Source organism: Cyprinodon tularosa, unplaced genomic scaffold (assembly GCF_016077235.1).
Source record: "Cyprinodon tularosa strain WSP-4 unplaced genomic scaffold, ASM1607723v1 ctg720, whole genome shotgun sequence".
NCBI classification, from domain to species: Eukaryota; Metazoa; Chordata; class Actinopteri; order Cyprinodontiformes; family Cyprinodontidae; genus Cyprinodon; species Cyprinodon tularosa.
Window position 1 is genome coordinate 295,001 of NW_024039475.1, and position 24,699 is coordinate 319,699.

At 41.2% G+C, this 24,699-nt stretch overlaps 1 protein-coding gene across 1 annotated transcript in view; it reads left to right on the forward strand.

Moving 5' to 3' along the window:
• ntsr1 (neurotensin receptor 1 (high affinity)) overlaps positions 1-24,444 on the forward strand; it is a 39,541-nt gene extending 15,097 nt beyond the window's left edge. The window contains exon 2 of the mRNA XM_038269119.1: positions 24,079-24,444. Within this exon, the coding sequence (XP_038125047.1) occupies positions 24,079-24,429 (351 nt within the window). The 3' untranslated portion in view covers positions 24,430-24,444. The remainder of the gene's footprint in view (positions 1-24,078) is intronic.
• Positions 24,445-24,699: the final 255 nt, after the last annotated feature.

The following is a 24,699-nucleotide window of genomic DNA, read 5'->3' on the forward strand; positions in this document are numbered from 1 at the left end:
AACAAACATGCTTTAGGTTTAACGTACCAGAGGACCCAAAATCAGCCAGACACTGCAGGAAATGATTTATTTAAAAAAATTCAGCAGTTGTTGCAGGAAAGCGCTCAGCAGGAGAGACGGGAACCTCTAAGGAGAGACGGGGTGAGTGGCTAATTCTTGATTTCAACACTTAAAGCACAGAAAATGTCATTAACCTTCTCGATATGTGTGAGGACGGGAAGGAAGAGGTTTTAGGTTCCTCTGCAGCTCTGAGAGAGGCAGTGACATCACTGCAGGCTTGGATAACTCCAAAAGTAGTTATGCTGCTATTTGAATGAGATGTGTGTGAACGGAGTAATGCACAAAATAGGAAACATGTCAGGCTGGATGAACGTCTGTGGTGCTGAGCAGCCGGATGGCCAACAGGTTCACAATCTTTTAAATAGGAAAGGGCTGAACACCGAGAGCATTAGGTCAACTTGGTATTTAGGAGCACGATGTTACATGGTGACGGTTTGCAGATTTTATGTATAGTTAAATGGATTCAGTTTTGTGTTTTTCATAACTTTTCTCCTGACTTTGAAGACTTGTTTTCCCTTCTAGGCTATAAACCACTAAACTAGATCCTAAATTTAGCATAAATTTTGTGTTTGTCATCTTTAAAGTTTGTACATCAATTTGAATAAAATATTCCTCTCCAATTTATTCCACCTTTTTGGTTAATATTAGGGCGTCAATAATAGTCCACTGATTTAGTATTTGATTAATCATTAACTGGAGTGTAGAGACTCTAAAACAGGCTTTTAGCTGACAGAGCGACTCACTTAGAGCAGCAATTATACCAAAGTTGTAAAAGAAAATATGTAAATATTTTGCATTTAAGATAAAAATGTTTTTCTTTCAATATGCTCTATCCAGAACTCCTCGAGTGGAAAAGTTTTAGTTTCACCTGGTTTAATGTCGCTTTAATAACCTTTGGCTATCTGATTATTAATCAGTTAGCAAAATAGCCGTTAGTTGCAGCCCTTTAGTTAATAAACTAAACTAAAATGTCAAAAAGAAAACAGCTTTCAGACTGAGCTTTGATAGGTTTAGGTCGCCTAATGTTGCCAAAGCTGCAAAACATCTGTACATGAAATGACAGCCAGTTAGAACAGGAAATATCCTTATTAAAGCATTCATAGAAAAATAATACAGATCTGAAACTGTTTTGACATTTGTGTTTGAATTTGTGATGCATAAAAACAAAACCACAGAAAAGACAATCACAAAACTGTTTTTTTTTTTTTTTCAATTACTCTAATTGTAAGTGAAAATGTAATCTGTGGATCAAAGACAATATGTGCTTCCTTTAACAACTATGATCTATTTCACCAATTCTACATTGAATCTTTATGACAGGAACCAGATGTTGTTGTTGACAGATTCAAATGTCAGTGTGAGCAAATTCATGACATTTATTCTTATAGCCCTAGTTCACCAGTATTTGTTATCTTAAGGAACTTTCCATGTTGGTTAAAGGATTACTGTGGAAAACCCAGCTAGGGCGGCCATTTCTATAGCACCAAAAAGGAGGACATTGTGCTGCATACCTATAAATTACTAAGGTGTACGTAAGAATCGGGTAAAGTCACATTTATAGAACAATTCTTAGTAGTTTAAAGAGGATGCTTGTGTAGCGAATAGAACAAAATATTAAAGAAAAGTAAAACAGAATTGGTTCCCAGCATTTGTAATTATTTAATACATTGTGGTGTTTAAAAAGTGACACCGAGATTAATCTGAATACCACAAAGCATAAGATGTGTGAACTTAAATGTTAAAAAAATCTTTTTAACAAGATACATTCATAAAAAAATAGCCTAATATTTTTTTAAACAACAAAAGAGATTGTAGAAAACACATTCAACTGCTCTAAAAGTGTAGCTCTATTTTAGAGCCTCAGTATTTTGGGAACTTATCTTAAGTGTCTGTGTGCAGCAGACCTGTCTTTATGGTCGTCCCTTTAGCTATGGGCTGAAAACAGTCTACTACGGAAGTGTAGACTGATGTGAAATCCACTTTCACCTCACAGTCTACACTTCCGTAGCAATGTTGCCAACTCCTCAGTAAGGAAAGTAGCTATTGGCTGTGCTAAAAGTCGCTAGAAGTCACTAAATGACGTCATCGCCTAATTTGCATAATCTGCAACAGGAAGTGATGTGCATGTTATTGATGCTGTGGGAGAAATAATGTCGTTACAGAAAGAAAAATTGAGTAAAAACACTATTATATAGTGTTTTTACTCACTTTACTAAACAATATATAGAGCTATTTTTATCAGGGTTTGATTCCTGCTCTTTTCTGTATTTTTGACTGTACAGTTTAGACTGAGACATAATGATTCTCACCAGCCGATCAATGTTAATCTTAGAGATGAAAACCCAATGGACAAGGTGATTAAGTGACTGGCTGTGGCTGTGTGAATCAGATGCTGTTATTTATTTAAGATAAAATATTTCAAATTCAGTTATTTATTTTAGACCAATTAACTAAGGCGCCCCACGGCAGCAGCTGCCGCTGGAGGACAAGAGTAGGAACGATACGTGCTTTCACATAAGAGTCTCCAAAAGCCGCCAGTGACACCGTAAAAAGTCGGCATATTTGTCGCTAGTCGCTTTTTTGAAAAATAGTCCCTGGAGGGGTCTGAAAAGTCGCTAAATATAGCGACAAAGTCGCTGAGTTGGCAACACTGTTCCGTAGGACTAGTGATGTTTTAAAGTATAGTCCACCTTGCAGGTCTGCACAAGTTATTTTAGCATCCAGGGGCGACAAAAATTAATGTAAAAGCCAACATTGAGGGTACGCTGCTGCACGTTTAATACTTTTATATTAATCCGTACTCGCACGCCGTTCAATTGCAGCTTTTCCTCGACTGCTTACGCCCACATCGCATCGACAAAGTGGCAGAAACCATGGAATGAATCTCCGCTACCTTTGGTCATAAATTCACGCTCTTTTGCCCATTCTGGGTTAAACGACGTCCTGGTTTTGACAGGACGCTAACTTTAATACTTAGCATCAGTGATTCTAATCTTTGTTTACTTTAGTAACCAATGACAAGCAGATCTTTATCTGACACGCCGCCACTCTTAGCCAATCATCTGTTAAATCACATAGTGATGCATTTTTGATGATTGGATATTGTGCTGCAGCCCAGCAAAAAAATACATAAATAAAATCTGCTCTACAAGCCTAGTGCCTCATAAAGGAGGACAAATACACGTCCGGCTGGGTGCGGCGGCCGGACGCCGCATCCAGCCCGACGCCGGACAGTGCAATGGACTGTCCGCCCTAAAGCCGGACATCTGGACACCCTAAACCCAGCATGGAGCTAACGCCTTTGCAGAATTCATGCCTCTTTGCCTGCTTCTGGACAGTCTGGGAAGACTGGGAGCTCTGGCAGTCCCAGACCTTTACCTCAGGATTTAAAGAGAAAAACAAATAAATATTAGATTTTCAATCTGTTTAGACATCTTTTTCTCTCCTTCTGTTTTCCACACAATTAACAGCATTCCTGTTAGAAGCTCACATACTTTGAAGCTGGTATAAAGACAGAAGAAGCATTTGAACATCAGTTGTTCAGCAGTGAGCTTCTCTAAAGCGTAATTTTGACATTTTATCCTTGGTTTGAAATATTAGAGCTGAAAAGTGATCAGCCATTTCAGTTCTTGCTAAATAGTTCAAACTATTTTTATCCTGGGAAAGCAGAAAGTGGCACTTGGTTTTATTTGGGGATTGTTTGATGAGATCAAAGGCATACTGGACCATGGTTAAAGTATGCCTTTTTATTAAGGGTGTAACTTAATAATGAGTTGGGTGGGGCGCTCTAAGGGTGCAGGCTGATAGATCTACAGTTACTCCACCCAAACGCTCTCATTAGGTTTTTGTATTTTCCAAAATTGAGCTCAAACATCTATTTATTGAATGCTTTCCTATTGTGGAGAACACCAGAGAACCACAGTGCACTGATATTTATATTTACAGATAGTTACAGAGATGTTATTTAGTGCATTACATATATAGGGCCCAAAAACATTCATGTATAAAGAATAACAGCCAATCCCGATGCCAAAATCGATAAATCATGCATCCCTAGAAGTACAATTTAAATCCATCCATCCATCCACCCGAAAAAATATGGATACGCTGCATTTTAAATATATAATAGCATATTTTTTCTTGTAAACTTTCTGGTAAACTTGGAGATATATTTTATTTCGTGTCGCATATCCCAGTAAATCTGTTTCACCTTTAAATCTGCAGCTCTGCCTACTTCTCTCTGTGTTCTGTTTAAAAAGATTTACTAACATAATGATGGCAGAAAGAAAATGTAAAGATATGTAGAATCTCTGCAGTCATATTCTTTGTTCAATCAGAAATAAAACGATATGCATTAATTTTAACTGAGAGTCACGGTTCTCTGAGAAGCTAAGCTTTGTTTTTAACTAGTAAAGAAGAACACAACACTTTAAATATGTTTTTCAAGCTTATTGCATTATAATACAAGCTTGTATAAACTGATCTAATCTGACAAATAGCTGCACACAGCTTCCTTGTAACCCCCCGGTCTTCAGAAAGATATGCCTGTGCTCTTTATCCACGGAACATGTTGAAAATCAAGCATCTCTGCTGTAGTTTGATGAATCAGATTTCAATAAAACACTTTGAGCTTTACAATAATAGAAGAAATATAAATCTGTAAAGCTCTGTGTGTAGTTCTAATTTAATCCTGGGCTTTGCTGGCGTTCTATTTTCCTCATGTCTGTCTGGATTTTCTCTCATACTCTTCTATCCTTCCGAGGCCAGAAAGCCGCCATGACAGCTGACCCTGTGACCTCTGCAGAAGATCGAACTGTTGATAGTTGTTTGCCTCTGGGAGGGACTGATGTGGCGTTTCCCACTTTTTACCCGCTGCCTGCTTGGACTGACTAGGATTTGATCAGTTGGAGGTCATTCTACTTAATTTAAGGCTATGTCTTATTTTCTGCTTCTAATAATCTGATATTTTCTGCACTTTCTAGTTTCACAGCTTAATCTAGAAGGAAAGCTAAAGTCATTGTTCAGCAACCTTTAAAAAACATTTTTTTCTTTGTTGTGGGCCGACTCTTTGAACTTGTGGTCATGGCTGAGTCAGTCGGAGCTCAGTCCTCTTCCAGCCTCCATAAATCTAACTATGTGAGATCTGCTGAGACTCACGGTCATTTCAGATGTGACACGATGAAGTAACTCTTCAGACGTGTCTTTAAAGGTTTGCCAGGGTTACAGTAACTCAACACGCGTGTCTCTGAAACTACGCGGCCATGGTGTGGTTTATCGCCATGCAGAACACAGCGACAGCGTTCATAAACAAAGCTGCAGCTGAGAGGTTTTTTATTATCGTGCTTCTTCTTCTTTCTCTAAACCAGCTGCTGATTTACTTCTTTTTGTCTCTTTTTTTCCTAATTAAGTATTTATATAATGTGTTAAAAAGCTGTATTTTTACAACTGCACTGTTTTTAATTCCTCCGTGGTGTAATTTTAAAATGTTCTTTCATTATGCAGTCTTGTGTGTTTCTGCATGCTTTATGTCTACATGTTCTGCTACTGTTACACATCAGCCTCCTCACTTTGGCACAACAAAGATGTTGCTATTCTAGAATCTAGCCATTAACAATCAGGCATCTTCCCTGCAGGAGCTGCATCTAAGCCGTGTTTTGTGTCTTTGATGTTTGTTTTCCATAGAAACCACAAGTACTTCACTAAGATGAATACTTGTCTGCAGCAGTTTAAGATCACACCTCTGCTCTATTATTCTCTACCAGATCATTACATTCATGAACATTTTCCAATTAAGAAAACACACCCTGGACATTCCCTCATTTAATTTGTATTTTGTAGTACATTTATATACATGTTTAAGCCAGAATGATTTCCCTACAACTTTAAAAAAAAAGACGTCTAAAATATATGAAAAAAAAAGATAAATCTAAGAAATCTTCATTTACTCTGAAAACCTTTTTTTCTTAGTAAAGAATTTCATTTCTGGTTTTCATTTTCTTTAAATTATCATCTACAAACATTTTGTTTGTTTTTTTTTGCTTGTAACAATGATCATCACCCCTGATTCCCAGAAATGGAGATTTTAACAATGTTAAACAGTAAAAAGCAACAAATCTGCAGGCCGATACGTTTGCATGTTCTGTTAACATTCAGCTGATGAATCTCTGCTCCACATGTCCTCCGGTTACCTCAGTGTTTCTTACTCCAGGGCAGCGAGACGCCGAGGCGAGGTCACAGGTCGGGAGCACCAGGTGTGCTGGAGCTGGCGCCGCCCGCTCTGCTACCTTGGTCTCTCCTTCTGTTGTTCTGGCAGAACGCGAGCACATTTTGTTCTATTGTTCCTGCCATAAATTAGGTGTTTTGCTAAGCCGCTTTGCCCGGCTGTCGCGGTTCCGAGTGACTTTGTTGGCAATTAGCAGCACTTTGTGTCTGAAAGACGAGGAGGAAAGAAAAGGTGGATTCCGTCCCTCTAGCGGATATTTAGCTTTTCAGGACTTGAACTTTGGGAGTCATTATTGCTCCGTATAAGACATTTAGATAACAGCAGTGCACATGGAGTCAGTAGCTTGAATATATTGTCTAGCATCTCTCATGTTTGTCAGGTAAATATTTCTGCTTTTAGACATAATTCTTTTTAAAAAGGTTTTTAACTAACCAGAAACAACTTTACAGTCTGCATTAAACGGGGAAAATGGTGTGAAGAATAACAAAAAACAGCATCCAGTGACCTGCTGGGGGAAATTTCTTCAAAAAATGTATGAATAATTTTTCTTGTTTTTTGTTTTTTTACAGCAAGTATCTTAAAAGAGGGCCAGTTTCCATCCCAGACCACCTTTTAGGTTTAACTTTCCTCTAATTTTAACCCTTTAAAGCCCGATCCAAGAATAAAGCAAAACAGAAAATTACTTTTTTTGGTTTGAAGTCCTTATTTGGCCTTTTAACAAAATATGTAAAAAGAAAAAACAGAAATAAATTTTTGATATTAATAATTTATTACTATGCGATAAGTCAAGATTATTTTTTGTGTAGTCTTCTACTGGCTGTTATCAGGTATATCTGATTGTGTACAATAGGATTTTGTGCAAAGTTTTTACCATTAAATTATGCAAAAGGTGTCAGACGCAAAACATTTCAGAAACCGTATGTATCAAATATGATACATTTGGCATCATAGGGTTAAAAGAGGGCCAGTTTCCATCCCAGACTATGCCACTTTCACCTTTTAGGTTTAACTTTCCTCTAATTTTAATTTAGTGTTAATTGTTTTTTTATTTTAATGGCTGCAAATTAAATTGCCTGAAGATTCCTGAGGATTTACATCTTTAGGATCACCTGCAGTTTTTAAACTTTCAGCAGGAACAAAGCCGTTCAGTGCATCGTTGTGCACCTGCCGTTAATTTTAGTAACTCCAAGTTTAGTTCTGACAATTCAAGTTAACTTTTTCCTTATTGTATTTTTGAGTTCTTATTAAATGTTATAGTGGAAAACATCTTCCTGCTGCTTTACTTCAACCCTCCGGCCAGGCGACCTCACACTCTTTCCTGTGAAGTGTTCTTCACTTCCTGTCAGCATTTCCTTTTCTCATGAAGTTGTCCAGGATATGAAACTGAGTTTTCTCAGCTTCAGACCTTTAAGGCTTATTTCAGAGTAAGACAGAGAAAGTGCTGCTAACAATCATCCATTTTGAACTGGAGGATTTGCTTTCGGGTTGAAATTCAGCCCGATGATATGGTTTTAATTCATTCACAGAAACTAATCAAGTGAATCTGTAACTTTATCATAATTACTTAATCTGCCGGTTAAGGAATATTTTTCTATCAATTAAAACTCTGTGTATTTAGGCCTAAAACATTGTGGAGGTATAAACTATAATTCAGTTTGTGAAAGTTTTTTAAATAAACAGCTGCTAAGCTGCCGATAAGATTGATGGTGTTTAAAGTTGAGTTTATCAGATCTGCCGCCTTCAGATGATCTGAGTAGATATTACACTTGATGTCTGAAATAAAGCTTTCAGGGCGTGTTGATGACTGCAGGCGATGCTAAAGGTCACTTTGTTACTATCTTTGATCTTTTTCTGGGACTTTGATGACATTTTGGGGATTTTATGGCTAAACAGTGACATAAAAACAACATTTGTTTTCCTCAGTCACTTGTCTCTGGGATATGGTGTTTTCTTTGTTTTTGTCTTTTCTGTTTATTATTTCCTTGTGAATAAAAATTTTTATTGGTCAAAGTAAGGATCAAAATGTTTCCCCTGGACTTTAAATCAGTGTACATTGTTTGCACTGAGTTCGACCAACACTAAACAGAAGCCAGGTCCCGTTGTGTCACTGATTGTTTCTGCTATAAAACAGCACCAGACATGCAGAATTTGGCTGTGGAAAGACTTTGGTTTAAACAGTGTCAGAATGGTTTAAATATTTGGATTATTCACTGCTGAAAGTAAGATGGATCCTTTTATTTACACACAAAGAACCGGGTCAGATGGATCACTCTGTTCCTTAGGGGAAAAAATGTTAACAAATATTTTGATAAAAAGGCTTTTAAATGGCTAAGATGGCTTTAACAGATGGTGACAGTTTAAGGTTCTGATTCTGAAGGAAAAATAAAGAACAACAATACTAAAAGTAAAACACCGACACACTTAGAAAGCGTTCTAATTCATTAATTGTGAGAGTAGCTTCCAAATCAGAACATTGAACTATTATCAAAAAACGTCTCCAAATCTTGTTCTATATTTTAAGTATTTACAGTATGTTGATGATAGTAGTAATAGAACTTTCTTTTAGTCTTAGAGCTGAGATTATTTATTTATAAATGGCAGAGTAGAAAGGAAGGAAGTTACACAATTCAATTCAGTTTTAATTCAGTTTAATTCTATAGCGCCAATTAACAACACGTCATCTACGGTTCACCAGATCATCCAGTCAAAGTTTTCTATCTAAGGAAAACCAATTGATTGTATCGACAGGGCTTTAGATTTTAGTATAAAAGGACTTCGGAATCAGAATGACTCTACAAGTTCACACTCACAAGAGTCTCAAGAGAGAATAGAAACCAAGAAAAAATGCGAGGGATAATGTTTTTTTTTTTTTTTAGGAGTCAAAAACCTCTTTAACTTTGTTTTTTTCAACATGAACCCAAAATTATGAGGTCCCCCCCCCCTTTATTCGTCCAAGCTGGGCTCCTCTACCAGAGCCCTGGGAGCCTGAGGGTTCTGCCAGTATCTTTGCTGTTCCTAGAACTGAACTCTCCTGGACCGAGATCTCTGATGTATTTCCAGGGATCTGCTGTAACTCCTCCAGTTTGGGGCCACTGCCCCCCGATGACCACGGATTCCACTGAGGCCTTGACCTTCCAGGTTTTCTCCAGCTCTTCTCTGAGCTCCTGGTATTTCGCAAGTTTCTCTTTTTCCTGATGTTGCAGTCACTTGGTATCGCTATGGCAACCATAACGGCTTTCCCCTGCTTTTTATCCACCACCACAATGTCCGGTTGGTTTACCATCACCATTCGGTCCGTCTGTATCCGGAGGTCCAACAGGATCTTGGCTTGGTCATTCTCTACCATCTCTGGAGGAGTTTCCCACTCTGACCTTGGGGTTTCCAGCTCATACTCTGCACAGATGTTCCTGTATTCTATTCCAGCCACTTGGTTATGGCGCTCCATGTTAGCTTTCCCTGCCAGCATCTTTCACCCTGCAGTTATGTGCTGGATTGTCTCAGGGGCCTCTTTGCACAGTCTGCACCTGGGGTCTAGTCTGTTGTGGTAGATCTGGGCTTCTCTTTTTCTGGTGCTCAGGGTCTGCTCCTGTGCAGCCATGATGAGTGCCTCTGTGCTGGTCTTCAGTCAGGCCTCTAGCCATTGGTAGGATTTCCTGATATCTGCCACTTTGGTCATATTTCGGTGCTACATCCTGTGTAGGGGCTTATCCTCCCACACCTCATCTTCTGTTCACCATTATCTGAGACATTCACTGAGGATGTCGTCTGTTGGAGCCTTGTCCTAGATGTATTTATGGATCTTGGATGTTTCATCCCAGAAAGTGGCTCTCACGCTTACTAGTCCTCTGCCTCCTTCCTTACGGCTGGTGTACAGTCTCAAGGTGCTAGATTTAGGGTACCCTCAGTGCATGGTTAGGAGCTTTCATGTCTCAACATCTGTGGCCTGTGGCACACATGTTGAGCCTCCTTTGGCCAGCTTATTATTCCTGCAGGGTATGTGATTACTGGTAGAGCATAACTCTTTATTGCCAGAGACTGGCAATAAAGAATATACAGAGTATATATATATATATATATATATATATATATATATATATATATATATATATATATATATATATATATATATACATACAGTAGACGAACTGGATCGGAGGCGATGGACAGCAGAGTGGGAAGGTGATGGAGTGATGGTTTGGGTTTGGGTGGTGGAGGTCTATTGAAGAGTTGGGCGCTGGCTGCTTGATGGTTCCACTCCAACACATCAAACAGTTCAGATAACACTGAGGGAGAAATGAGTGTGGAGTTAGAGAGGAGAATCTGCTTAAGTTGGCAAGCTGCACTCACCCTCTTCCAAGGTGGCCTGACAGTGGAAATTGAGTCCAAAGTATTCCCTAGATTCAGGAAAAAAAATCCATCAGGGTGTCCAGACTGGGCTCTGCTGGGTCCATTTTGGCTGGTTCCTTCTGTCAGGATTTGGTTGAGGTTGAGAGGACCCAAATGCAGAGGCAGAAACATGGAGACACCAGGGGAAAACAATCACAAGGAGCCAGGGTAAGACGAGGTATGATGAAGAGAGACAGCTGAGGGAGAGTATAAATGGTTGACTGAACAAAGGCAGGGCTAACAAGCTGATAAGCAGCAGGTGTGAGTGGAGAGCGATCTAGGAAGGAGCTAGGGAAAAGGAGACCAACATAAGAGGGCAACATATAAAAACCAAAGAACTCATATATCCAGAAACTACAACAAAATATGAATTAAACCAATAAAACTAGAAAACATGGAGCAAAGTAAAGCATAACAGAACCAAGACCGTGACAGTTTGTGGTCAGCTCTCAGTGGTTGATTATTATCACAGTGGTCAGTAGGCCAGTATAATTATTGATACCAAATGTCATGACCAACCACTCAGAGAACCAGGGCAAAAGTTGAACAGGTTTATTGAAAAGATCAACGGTGGTAGGATTCAGGAAACTCGGTGTACTGGTGAACCGGAAACCGAAGTGGGAAGGGAAGTATCAGAGGTTAGTTCAGGGGCCGTGGGAACTTTGAATGATGAGTTGGAGAAACAGAGAAAAAGGGACTAACGTTAATGGAGAAAATTTTCTTCCCAGAATGCAGTCTGTGTGGGATTAACCAGAGGTAGAAACTCGTTGGAGAGCTGACAGGTTTTGACTTGGTTGGATCCTGAGGAGTTATGGAGCGGACTGTCACTTGGAAATCCAGGAGGACTTGAACGGAACTTGTGGAGGTTTATCCCCTGCTCAGTGTGAGACTTAAAACAATCGTTCCAGGGGAAGAAGGCCAAAACATCCAGCTGCGGCATGGCTTACTGCCAAAAGGCAAAGACAAAAACAAAGTTAGGCTCATTGAAACAAAGACTCAATTAGACTCAGCTAATCTCAGCTTGGCTAGAGTACCAAAAACTGGCAAACATCCTGGCACCGAGGTAGTGACAGTCCACTGCTCAAATAGTCCTCAGCGATGAGCCAACCAGCAGCAGGTGTGCAAGAGGACCAACAAGGACAGAGCACCACCTGGTGGTGGAGGGAGAAAAATACACAAAAAACACAACCCACACAAAACTGGATTCCTAACACCAAAGATATGTGGTTGCTATGGAAGTGACACATGTTCAAGGGGAGAAAGCCAAACATTTGAGCCTGTATAAGACTAAGAAAACCTGCCTTCCCATGACTGATGGAATTCACCAAAATGTTAAACAACAGAACAGCATAACTAGAAACCACCATAAATCTGAGTTATAGTTTTCTATACAGAGGTTTCACTGTTGTTTCTACTGCTGCTGCTTTTGTGTTTTCAGTTCTATTTGTTAATTTTCTCACCTTCAGTTCTTTCACTTTTTATGTATTATTATTATAATATAATAATTTTTAGCGTTCTTTCAAGTTAACACTGTTTAGGTCAGACATTTAATTAAAGATGGAAAACAAATCGTTTGCTGATGTTTTAATGTGAAAGAAGTCAGACAGCAGCACTGAGTGAAATGTGGATTAGCACAGACTGAGTGTTTTCTGCCTGTTTCCTTCCATTTGCAGGATTTTATTAATTAGCTGTAACACAGGATTTCATTTGAAAAGCAAAGATAATTGATTTTTCAGTGATTTGCTCATTAAGCTTGGATCTCAGGTATGCCTTTAAAAACCTTCTTATCATGGACTTTTTTTGCCGGATATTGTCTTCTTTAAATGCACCACCAGGCTGTTCATCATGCTTTGAATAACAGGAAATAACAGGAGAATGACTCTTGTCTGCTACCTGGGAAAAAAGGATCTCAAGATCTTCATGAAACCGTCAGGGCCACTGACATTTATTATCAATGTCAATGTCAAATTTATTTATATAGCACTTTAAAACAGGTATAAAACTGCACCAAATTGCTTTACGGGAAAGACAATAACACCAAATAACAAAACAGAATGTGAAACACTGCTTCAATTAAAAGCTGAAGAATAAAAATAAGTTTTAAGAAGCGATTTAAAATGATCCAGGCTGTGGGCAGATCTAATTTGAAGAGATAAATTGTTCCACAGAATTGGAGCAAGAACAGAGAACACCCGATCTCCTTTCCTCTTAAGTCGAGCCCGAGGAACTGTCAGTAATGGTTGATTATTAGAGCGTAGACTTCTCGACACAGACTGGATCTTTAAAAGATCTCTAAAATAAGGAGGAGCTAATCCATTTAAGACTTTATAAGTTAATAAAAGAATCTTAAAATCTATTCAGTTAAAGACAGGCAGCCAATGTAAAGAGGCCAGTATAGGCCTTATATGGTCACGCTTCCTGGTTCCTGTAAGAAGCCGAGCCGCTGCATTCTGGATCAATTGAAGTCGCTGCATCTGTGATTTATCCATGCCTCTATAATCCAATAATCCAACCGGCATGTAATGAAAGCATGGATAAGTTCTTCAAAGGCCTTAAAACAAAAATAGGATTTAATTTTCGCTCAAATCCGCAGATTATAAAAACTTTATCTAACAACAGATTTAACTTGTTTATCTAGCTTTAAACAGCCTTAAAAAGTAAAACCAAGATTCCTAGCAGAGGTCTGAGAAAACCGAGCTAAAGAACCAAGAATCAGATCTGGATTAGTAGTATGAAGACTCTGACCAAATAATATAACTTGAGTTTTGTTCCATCCAAGATTTGACTTCAGCTAAACAATCTTATCAATAGCTGAAGAGATTTATTTTTTCCATTTTGTAGTTTAAGGGGCATATAATTCTGAACATCATCTGCAAAGCAATGAAAAAGAAACACCAAACTTATGGAAAATCTGACCGAGAGGCGGAATAAACAAAAATAAACCAAGAGGCAGGAAATACAAAATAAACCAAAAAGGACCTAGAATTGAGCCTTGGGGAACGCCATACTTTAAAGGTATGGCATTCCCCAATTAATTTGCACAAAGATGGCAGAGAGGAAGCAGGTTTAATGTTTTACGTAACCATGGCGACCGTTTAAAGTATCTTTCTTCATCATCTATGTAAGTGAATAATAATACACCTCAGATCGATGCTCTGCATGTCCCTCTGGCTCAGTGATTAAAACATCAACCTGCTTGTTTTTTTTCATAATACACAGTTTTAAAAACCACCTCTGTGCCTATGTAACACCTTATATGAAAGGAAAGCATTAAACTGAATGTAGAACGTTACTCTAGAGTCATTACTAAAGGTGAAAATGCTTTACATGGAGAATATTATGGAATTTAACCTGCAGTAGATGTTTACAGCAACACTCATCTGAAATCACTCCCAAATGTGGCCAATATTTACAGGGTAAGATTTGTTTACGTACAATTAGACGTAGATCTATATTTGTGAGGCTGTGGATGAATTAAATAAGACAGAAAGAGGAACCAATAGAGGAGAAGCAAAAGGAAAAATCACTGAGAAAAGAAAGAAAAAATATCTTTATCAAGGAATAACTGAAGTGCAACATCTATTAGTGTGAATCTAAATCCTTTTAGTTATTAATGGCTGAAATCGGGCACAAAAAAAAGATGAGGTTTATTTGCAAAAGTAGTTTATCATTCAGACTGTGCATCCAATTGGATTTGAGGAGTTCAGTCCAGTTTATATAGCGCATGATTCACAACACATATGTCATCTGAAGGCTCTTTATAGAGACGGATTGATTAAATATTTCATGAAGGAAAACCAGTTGATTGCATTCAGTCACAAACTTGCGTGCTCATCCTGGATGATTTTGCTGTGATGATTTTCACTTGCATTTTTCTTCTTTACTTAATCAATCCCTCAAACCAAGCATGCTTGTGCCGTTAGTGACTAACGTGAATAAACTGACCTTACGGCATTGTTTGTTTGCTTGGAGCAGATTAAAAGTTTGTGACCGTCTCCAAATGTGCTGATAGGATTACATTGATTTCCTCGTTTCTGTTTCGCGCCGTGAGACAACATGTGCTTTGAATTGGTACTGTGAAAATACACGGAACTGATCTAGTAGTTTAATCTCATCTCTTCTGGTTCCAGTGGACGACTCCATTGGATGAACTGGTCTTTAAACAGACATGAAGGCCGAGCACAGACTGATGTTCAGCTCTGACTTTCCTTCCAAGAGCAGCTGGCATCCCTGCCTACCCCTCACATCCTGCACGCAGACTACTTGAACCTTTACCTCCGGCCTCTAGGCCGGTACTTCAGAGGGCTGTTTGCCACCCAGACATGGCTTCCCCCCCAGGCTGTCTCTCTGATAAACAGTCTCCTACTTTGCTGTTACATAAAATAAGTAATTTCTAATACAAAACTTACAACCTGAATTTTCATTCATGAATCAGACTGATGGTCCCTGAACCTGTCGAAACCCATAGATGTCTGCCGGCACTCAGTGAGATATTTAGTCCTAGAGACGGCTCATTTAAAGTCTTCCTGACCCCACTCTGACTTTTTCCTAATGGAAGTAAAAATTAAAGATAGCTGAGACCTAATTTTTCCTGCAAGCCTTTTCCTTTTCCACTCATTAAATCTACCTTATATCTCAGTTTCCTTACCTAACGATCCACATCAGACGGTGTTCTTGGCTGTGTTTTCCTACATTTCTACCCACTCAGCTGGAGTTTGACACTCAGAGAGAAGCCAGGGCTCACCTTTCAGGGTTTCCTTCTGTCTCCCTTTCAGCCTTAATCAGTCATCGGAGTCCAAGAGGAAAAAAAACATTTTAGAAGTCGCCCCCCCCTCCCGTTCATTAGGACCATTAACATTTTTCATCCATGATAATCTCTTTGAAAAACAACATCAGCCATCGCAGCGGGCGTCTTTCTGACTCAGGGATTTAAGGGAATGCTGTTGGGAAGAAATGATGGGAAAGCCATTATAGGTGCGTTGATAACGCAGGCGGCTAACCTAATTAGCTCCTGACACATCTGTCGGCATTAGAATCAGACAGGCAGCTCCATCATGAATGCCGTAGCCTACGTCACGACCCGCCTCCTCCTTGATTCCTGTCCTTTCTCTTTCATGACCTCCTCTCATCTTTTTCTGGTCATGGTTCCTATCAGCAGCAAAGCCAACATTTCAAACATAGTCAAACCCTTCATCGTTTCCCTTTTTAACTTCTTAAAAGCCCAGTCTCTCTTTGCATGATATATCCAACCATAAGGAGAAAGGAAGTCTGTACGAGCTGCTTTTTTCTTTTAGAGTAAAATTTGTGTATATTGAGTTTTTTGTTTACATCTGCGATGGACTGTGACCTGTCCAGGGTGGACCCCCCCCCTCTCGCCCGTAGACAGCTGGAGATAGGCACCAGCACCCCTCGCGAGATAAGCGTGTAAGAAAATGGATGGAGGAGTTTTTTGTTTACATTAATCTGGAATCCGACTCCACAGGTTCACATTCAGGGCAACAGCTTCGCTTTAGAGATAACCTCATTATCAAACACAGTCCAGATGTGGGTCCAAATGCAGCCTAGTTATGTTAGATAATACCTGTTAGCAAGCAGCATCATGGCGGGCATAGAGGACAGCGGACAGATCAGAAGGAGCATTTATCCAGTCCACCTTATAAATGTATAGCACATTTAAGCACAATGAATGTTTCCAATAAAAACATTAAACAAAACAAAACAAACACACATAAAAAAGAAGTAAGAGTTTAAAAATAAAAATGAAAAAGGACCACACAATTATACTGCATTTAAAGCCAAGGAGTAAAAGTTGGTCTTGAGACAAGACTTAGGCCCCGTCCACACGAAGTCAAACCCTGGCCTAAATTCACTAATTTTTCACCAAACCAGCCTCTCATCCATACCAAGCCGGCGTTTTGGGGGTCTGTAAATGATCTTTTTTTTATTAAGCCTTCAGAGTGGGAAGATTTTGAAACGCCGATTTCGCGTTTCCATCTTTAAGCTCTAACCGCATTTTTTTTTACAGGCATGCGTCATAGCGTCGCCTCTAAACACGCATACGCGACACAGTATCACAACAACATGTCGGGCTTACAACACTTTATAATCAAGTGTAACTCGAAGCAGCAGTTCCACTTCATCATCTGTCCAAACCAGACTTGTACATCTTCGCCCATTCGTACTTGCCGCCATCTTTTCGATTTGGCTCTTCTTCTAGGGGTTTTCCGATTTGGTTGTTGTATAAATATTACTGCGCATGCCCAACATTTCGTCGCCTATTTTTGCTTTGACACCACAGCGCCACTTACAGGCCTGGCATACATTTTGCAGCGTTTTCATGCATTCATGTGATCGATCACATTTATTTTACGTCTCCCTCTTTACGACAAACGTTCTGGAAAATATTAGCGTTTCGTGTTCGTTTTGACTTCGTGTTGACGGGGCCTTAAACCCCGCCACTGTGGAGGCTGATGGTTTATGGAGGGCAGGGTTTTCCAAAGTTTGGCGTCAACTTGAGAAAAGGTTCTGTCCCCTCTGGTTTTAAGCAACATTAGCTTAAGATGGCCCTTAGATCTCAGAGCACGAGCCGGAGAGTAAATCTGGAGATCAGTAACGTATGGAGGAGCCGTCCCATTCAAAGCTCGGAACACAACCAATACAATCTCTTTATTTATTTATTTATTTATTTATTTATTTATTTATTTATTTATTTATTTATTTATTTTTAACAGTGTCCTGTCTGGCAATGTGGCAATAAGAATAATTGTCTTGATGCCAAAAAGAGCCCAAAAGATTTTACTTTCACAAGTGGAGCAGCTGTAAAAATAAAAATAAAGAAATGTAAAACCGGTGACCGGTGGCCGGTCCCGGGATTACCGGATGACTCAGTAAGGGAACCTAAAATCCAGATATGGGGGAGGGGAGCGGGGGAACAGCCACCCTAACCCATCTAGTTTCTGCTTCAGACCCCACCCAACCTGGACCAGACGACCCCCAGTAAAAGTTACCCAAGGGACGGAGCCAACATGTCCCGCACAGGCCACTGAAACAGAGCCCCCCCCATCCCAAATAATTCACCTTGCCAATTCCTCACCCTCATTATCCCATTCACCCCTCCCCCCACCTCCCTTTGGGGAGAGCAAAATGGCAGGCCCTGAAACAGCCCCCCACCAAGACCCTGGACCAGGCAGCGTCCTCTAGGCTCCAGACGCCTGGCAGCAGCCGGAGAACAGGGGTGTGAGAAAGATCCAGATCCTCCCTATGCCTGCTCAGATGTTGTGTTTTTGCGTGTTGTTCTCAGGTTTAATTAAAACTGGGATTACCAAAGGGGGCGGCACAGTCCCCCCAAGGCAAATACCTTCGACACTCATATGCATAGTTTTTCTTTTTTCTGTCTTAATGTTGGCAGTGGGCTTTAGGCTGCCCTGCAAGGCTTTAAACCTGGGTTTAACCGGAGACTAAGCCATTCTCAAGCACATATCAAGGAGCTCATTTTGAGCCTGGATCCAGATTTATTGTTGATTCTGTTCATGGTGGAGAATCCTGCTTCACAGCAGCAGGTTGAGCCAAACATCCTCTAAATGTGCAGGGTCATCTTTGAGCACGCCATTTCACTTTTCTTTCACCAGTTCACCGCAGTTCTTCCAGCAGTCCACACTTTCTCTGCTCTCTTTTTCTCATGGTCTTCTCCTTCTTTCCCATCGCCCGGCTTGCCACAGGTTTGCCTGCTGTGTCTAAAAGTAGCAGCAGCAGCAACCCAGACTGACAGCTCATTGGCTCATTTGGATCACGTGCAGCCTGGAGCCGGACGCTCCCCAGGGCTTTACCGTATTAACAGGAGAAGAGGCGTAGGGGAAGTTAGACACCGTCGTAATTTATAAATGTTTGAAATCAGTTTGGGTCCAGGTTAGCCTGCTAATCTGTGACCTCTGTATTCCAGCATCCAGCTGCCATGCACGTGGGCATTGTCAGTTTCACTATAGCTCTGGTGAATTTCAATGGTGAAGTCCTCTGGAAATCTTCAATAATTGTTGTTGATTGCAGATGTGTCTAGTAGTTCCCATTGATTTAGCTTGTAAAGCGGGGAGAATGGCGCTAGGCTTACCGCACCGTGACGTCACTGCTGGAAGATGGCAGGAGGGAGGGGCTACTATATATGGGCAAAAATGGCCGCTCACAGACTCAGTGATCGTATTAGTTTTAGGTATAAATAATGATCCATTGATTATTCCTTGCTGACCGGACTTTTCCTTTAAAACTCTGGTATATTTTCCTAACTGTGAGTGTTCCTTTGATCAAGTCCAGCTTGTTTTATGACGAACAGGGGTGAAAATCTCAAAAGGATAAATAGGAATGACTCTGCAGTAGCAAGTTCAGCCTTCCTGTTATCTCTCTCTCTCTCTCTCTATGAGGTCCAGCCATTCACCATTTGGAGCTAATCAAGCTAATAATGATGTAATCCTGAGTAACATTATTCTTTTTTTAAACATAAACACAGTTTGCAGTCAAGCATAGTTGACATCTTGGAACATCTGTGAATCCGCCTCATGGGGCCTGTGATCCAAAGCGGGATTAGTGGCTTAGCAAGCTAATGTCAGCATTAATGAATGCGTTTCTCTTTTATTGGGCAGAGGTTGTCATGGCAACCAGTGCTAGAAGCTCAGCCTTCTGTAGTTAGAGGTTTGTTAAGAGATGAGAGGTCATGATTGGAAAAAAATAAAATAAATAAAAAGCAGTCTGGGAAAATAGCCCTTCAAACAGCAGACGTCATTCAGACGTTGGTTTTTAGGCTAAATCTAGTTAGTCTGTCTTAATTAATCCAGAAGTATTTGTTGAAAATTGGGCTGGATTTGGTTTAGAGATTTTTACCTTTTATTTTTTCAACCAAATGTGGACGCCGTTTAGATGTAAATCATGTCGTCTTTTCAAACAGTTGCCATTCGGTGGGAAACCTCCAGCAAGCAGCAATTTGGCCCCATATTAAACCTAAAGCTAAAACTGGCAGATGATCTAGATCCCTACAACATTTTGATGAATTGTTCCTGCAAACGAGGAACATCTCTGATAAAAATTCCCTTAATATCAGTTACCCTGTGCACCAGGGATGGGCAATTCCAATTCCAGGGTTAGCATCCTGCAACTTTTAGATCCATCCTTGCTTCTACACACATGATGGCTGAGTTACCTCCTCAGCATACAGTTAGTTCTTCCAGAGTCCTCTTAGTCATCTGATTACTTGATTCAGGTGTGTTGAACCAAAGGCACATCTTAAAGTTGCAGGATGCTGGCCATCAGGAACTGGAATTGCTGACCCCTGCTGTACACAGACAGACCCACGGACAGACTTTCCTCGGTGGAGATATCCAGATGTGAAATCCATCCTTATTTTGGGGGAAAAAAAGCTCTTCTCCAAAGCAACTCAGTGTCTCTTCTTCAAACTGACCTAAATCTAAATATTAATAGACCTATATGGTAAGATCTGGTAAGTGGTTTAAATTGCAAACATGCAGAGGATCCAGGTCTGAATTCTGGATGCAGCAGGAAGAGCATCTGGGATCTTTGAGTACACAGAAACATAAAACAGTGCAGAGCATTGAAAGTTGCAGGAATTGCACTGTCCACTGCAGCGCCTGAATGGATCTTCTTCCTCTGATGTGCAGAAAGTTTCATTGCTGTCTGCTGATGTCAGACATGTCCAGCAGCACCACGCACTTCTATAGGAGGCATCAGTTTCTGTTCTGTCAGAGACAATGGCGTAATGACACAACAGTAGGTCTGTAAGCAACATTATCTGGGTGACCCCATCCCCAACCCCCCCGCCGCCGAAAAAAACCAACATGCCCCATTCATACACACTTCAATATACTTTAATATATTCTGCTGTAAAATCAGTCTTATCAGGCTACCTTGAGTTTCACAGCCTCCCCCCCCCCCCCCCCCCCTCCCCTCACCCGCGCTCTCACCATTCACCTCCTGGTCGCCATCTTTACTCACTGTAGCAGCAGCGTCCTCCTCTCCCTCTTCGGTTCTTTGAAAGAACGTTTTTATTTTGGGAAGTTTTTTCCGTTCTTCCAGCAGCTCTTCTTTCCTTTTTCTTTTCTGGAATCCGCTTAAGTACTAGGGTGTAAATCACATCCATCATGGCGATTCGATTCAGCATCGATTTCCTGACCCAACGATTCGAGTATTTTCGATACTCAAAAATACACCACGATACGATTCGATTCGATTCGATTAATTGGTTTGTGTTTTTTTTTTGTTTTTTTTTACTCCTTACAGGCTAGAAAATGTTTCAAATTTGAAATAAATCAGTGAAAGCTGTGATATTGTTATGCATTTTTTTTTTAGAAACAACAGCAAATAACAGAGGTAGAAAAGTTTTATTCCATCTATTCCTATTAAATCCTCATTCACTGAAAAATAATAATACCCCTGCGTTATAGATTCTGAAAGGCTTTGCATAAAAAAATACTGCAGAAAATCAGTGCAATGAGTGCAATGCAATACCTCGGCTCCAGACTCCGCCCCCTCCACAGACGCTCCGCTGCTCCTCTCCCAAATTGTAGCTGACCGCAGACAGGAGGCCGGCTTGTTTTGTTTTTATGACCGAAATTGCGGAAAAGAACTCGTGAAGTTTGACCAGCTAGAAGAGCGAGCTGCACGAGAACACTGGGACCCTTTTTCCACCTGGATCTCTGCTCTTTTTGGCCCTCATGTCCCTCCGTCGTCGGACTAAACTCGCCCCCACTTCCTCGCCGCCTCGGCCGTATCTAGACCCACAGCGTGTAGCACAGACCACGCTTCAATATTGAGCATAAATCAAAAATGTCTGCGTCAAGCTCACTGCAACACACTGCTGCAGGAGTATAACCAGGAAGCGAGGTAGGAGGGCAGAATAGGTTTAGCGCCACCGCAGCACGGGAGGGAGAATTACGCCCAGGAGCAAATGGATAAAAATAGACCGAAGGAAAAAAAAACATGAATCGATTCTCTTGCAGACGTGTCGATGCATCGGATCGTCGGCTGTTGGATCGATGCATTGATACAAAACGATTATTATTTACACCCCTATTAAGTACCTCTTTTTGGTATCCATCATCTCTAACACATTGTACGTAACGCTTATGGTTTAATCTACCCTCTGGATTACCCATAACTGCAGGCCGTTCTATCTGCCCAGAGAGTTCAGTGTGGTTAGCATCACTGCTGTTTATGTGCCCCCCAGCGCTAACACTAAAGAGGCCATGAAGACTCTATACCAGGCTATCTCTGAGCTCCAATCTGCACACAGAGGCTGTTTCCATCATTGCTGGGGATTTTAACCAGGCTAACTTGAAGACTGTTCTCCCTCATTTCTACCAACATGTGGACTTTGCAACTCAGGGCTTAAACACTTTAGACCTGGTTTACTCTAACATCAAAGATGCATTCAGAGCAGCCCCCCCACCCCCACCTTGGGTCATCAGATCATCTCTCAGTCATGCTTATCCCTGCATATAAGCCCCAGCTGATCAGGGCTAAACCGACAGTTAACGAGGTCAGAGTGTGGTCTGAGGGTGCCATGGAGACACTCCAAGACTGTGAATGCTCTGACTGGAACATCTTCAAGGCTGCAGCAACATATTACAACTTATCAAATATAGATAAGCATGCCATGACTGTGTCAGCCTACATTAACAAATGCATTGAGGACGTCAGCATCAAAAAGAACATCACCACCCGGGCCAACCAACCACCCTGGATAAATGGAGAGGTTCAGAAATCGCTAAAAGCACCGAAATCAAGTCTAGTGATAAAGAGGCTATAAGAGATATGAGGAGATCCAGGATCTTTCCCAAGCAACACCAGGAGGATGTGGCATTCGGATGATCACAGACTACAACACCCCCCCCCCCCCCCACCCCGGTAGATGCAGCAAACACTGACTTCCTAAATAAACTGAACAACTTCTTTGAAAGGTTTGAGGCACTAAACAGCCTCCAGCAGTGAAAGCTGTTCCACACCAGGGAGAGGAGCCACTAAACCTGGACGTAGCTGAAGGGAGGAAAACTCTGAGGAGAGTCAACCCAAGGAAGGCCCCAGGGCCTGATAACATACCTGGGCAGGTGTATAAGGAGTGGTCAGATCAGCTGGCTGGTGTCCTCACAGACATCTTTAACACCTTGCTGGACCAATCCATAGTGCCAGCATGCTTCCAGTCTGCCTCCATAATTCCAGTCCCAAAGAAGCCTCAGGTCGCCTCCCTCAATGATTAGCGGCCTGTCGCTCTGACTCCCATCATGATGAAGTGCTTCCAAAGGCTGGTTAAAGAACACATCGTCTCCAGTCTGCCGCCAACATTCCACCCGTTCCAGTTCGCCTACCGACGGAACCGCTCCACTGAGGATGCCATCTTTGCTGCTCTCCACCTGAGCCTGGCACACCTGGAGGAGAAGAACACCCACGTGCGGATGCTGTTCCTGGACTTCAGTTCAGCTTTCAGCACCATCATCCCACAGCATCTGATGAGCAAACTGGAACAACTGGGCTTCAATACACCCCTCTGCTATTGGCTGCTAGACTTCCTCACCAACAGACCTCAGTCAGTCCGGGTCGGACAGAACACCTCTGATATCATCAGTCTAAGCCCCTCCCCTCAGGGCTGCGTCCTGAGCCCCCTGCTCAATCACATGGTGAAGTTTGCAGACGACACCACGGTGGTGGGCCTCATCAGAGACGACAACGACCTGGACTACAGAGAGGAGGTGGAGCAGCTGGTGGAGCAGAGATAACAGCCTGATCCTGAAGGTGGAGAAGACCAAGGAGATCATGGTGGACTTAGCTTAGTGCTTGGAAAAAATCTTTCATTCCTTTAGAGACAGCATGAAAAGTCAGCTGAGTACAAAACATAGAGAGGAAAACAAGAAGAAAAGGGACAAGAAGAGAGGGACACAACCTAGAACAGATCATGGATGTCTATTCTATTAACATTTCTACATCTGTAGGATGGGGCTGTTTTATGTGTTGTCTTCTCCATTCAGAGGGGCCCCTGACTGTCTTTGCCTAGGGCCCCACATTTCCTAAATCCGCCCCTGAACCTGCAGTGGACGAGGCGCCTTCAGGCATCTAGAAATGACCAAGAAAGTTTAACTGGATTTGAGGAAGTCCACCGTTCCTTTCCTGATGTCTCATTTACTCCTATTCTCCCATAAAGTAAAACAGGAATCATGCAGTTAGTTTTATGTGTTAAAGGATATCCACACACAGCATGTGGGGTTCCCAGATCTAAATGTCTCTTTAACTTAAAGTAAGAAGAACATTTGTTTTAGCTGGTATCAAGTATTTTGGTTTAACTGCATCTTAGTAATGATGTGACGCATTAGTTGGGTCTAACCTAAGCTTTCTTTGTTCCTTTGTCCTTCCCTTCACAGGTAAATGCTTTCCTGTCGTTTGTGGTCCCCATGGTTGCCATTTCCGTGCTGAATGGGGTCATAGCCAACCAGCTGCTGCGAATGTTTAGGGAGGCCGAGCAGGATAACCGCATGTCCATCAGCAGAGGAAATCCCGCCGTGCTAAACATCACGGTGGAATCCAACCGCGCTCAGTCACTGCGCCATGGAGTTCTAGTCCTCCGTAAGTACAAACTACAGAAACCTCCACAGAGGAGATCAGAGATCCATCTGATGCAGGAGGGAGATCCATCCTTTTCTTTTAACTCTGTTTCTACTACCATATTTACAATATTTATTTATTTATGCAGTCTTGTTCCTTCCTTTAGTTAGGAAAAGCAAATCAAAGCTTGAAAATGAATAAACTGCAGTTGAAAAGTTCCACACTGCAACTTTTAGCCACTAGGGGTGCTAGACCTGAAACTTCCAGGTTTTTACAAGGTGTTGCTTCAACAGCTGTGATGTGAAATTATGGCGGAATCAATCTTCAGTGTGAGCAAAGTAATGGTTTCACTTTCTATAAGGGAAGACTACTCTTAGCAGATGGAGGGTTTCAGTCCTGGGAGATTTTAGCTTTCAGAGGAACATGAATGTCATTCCAAA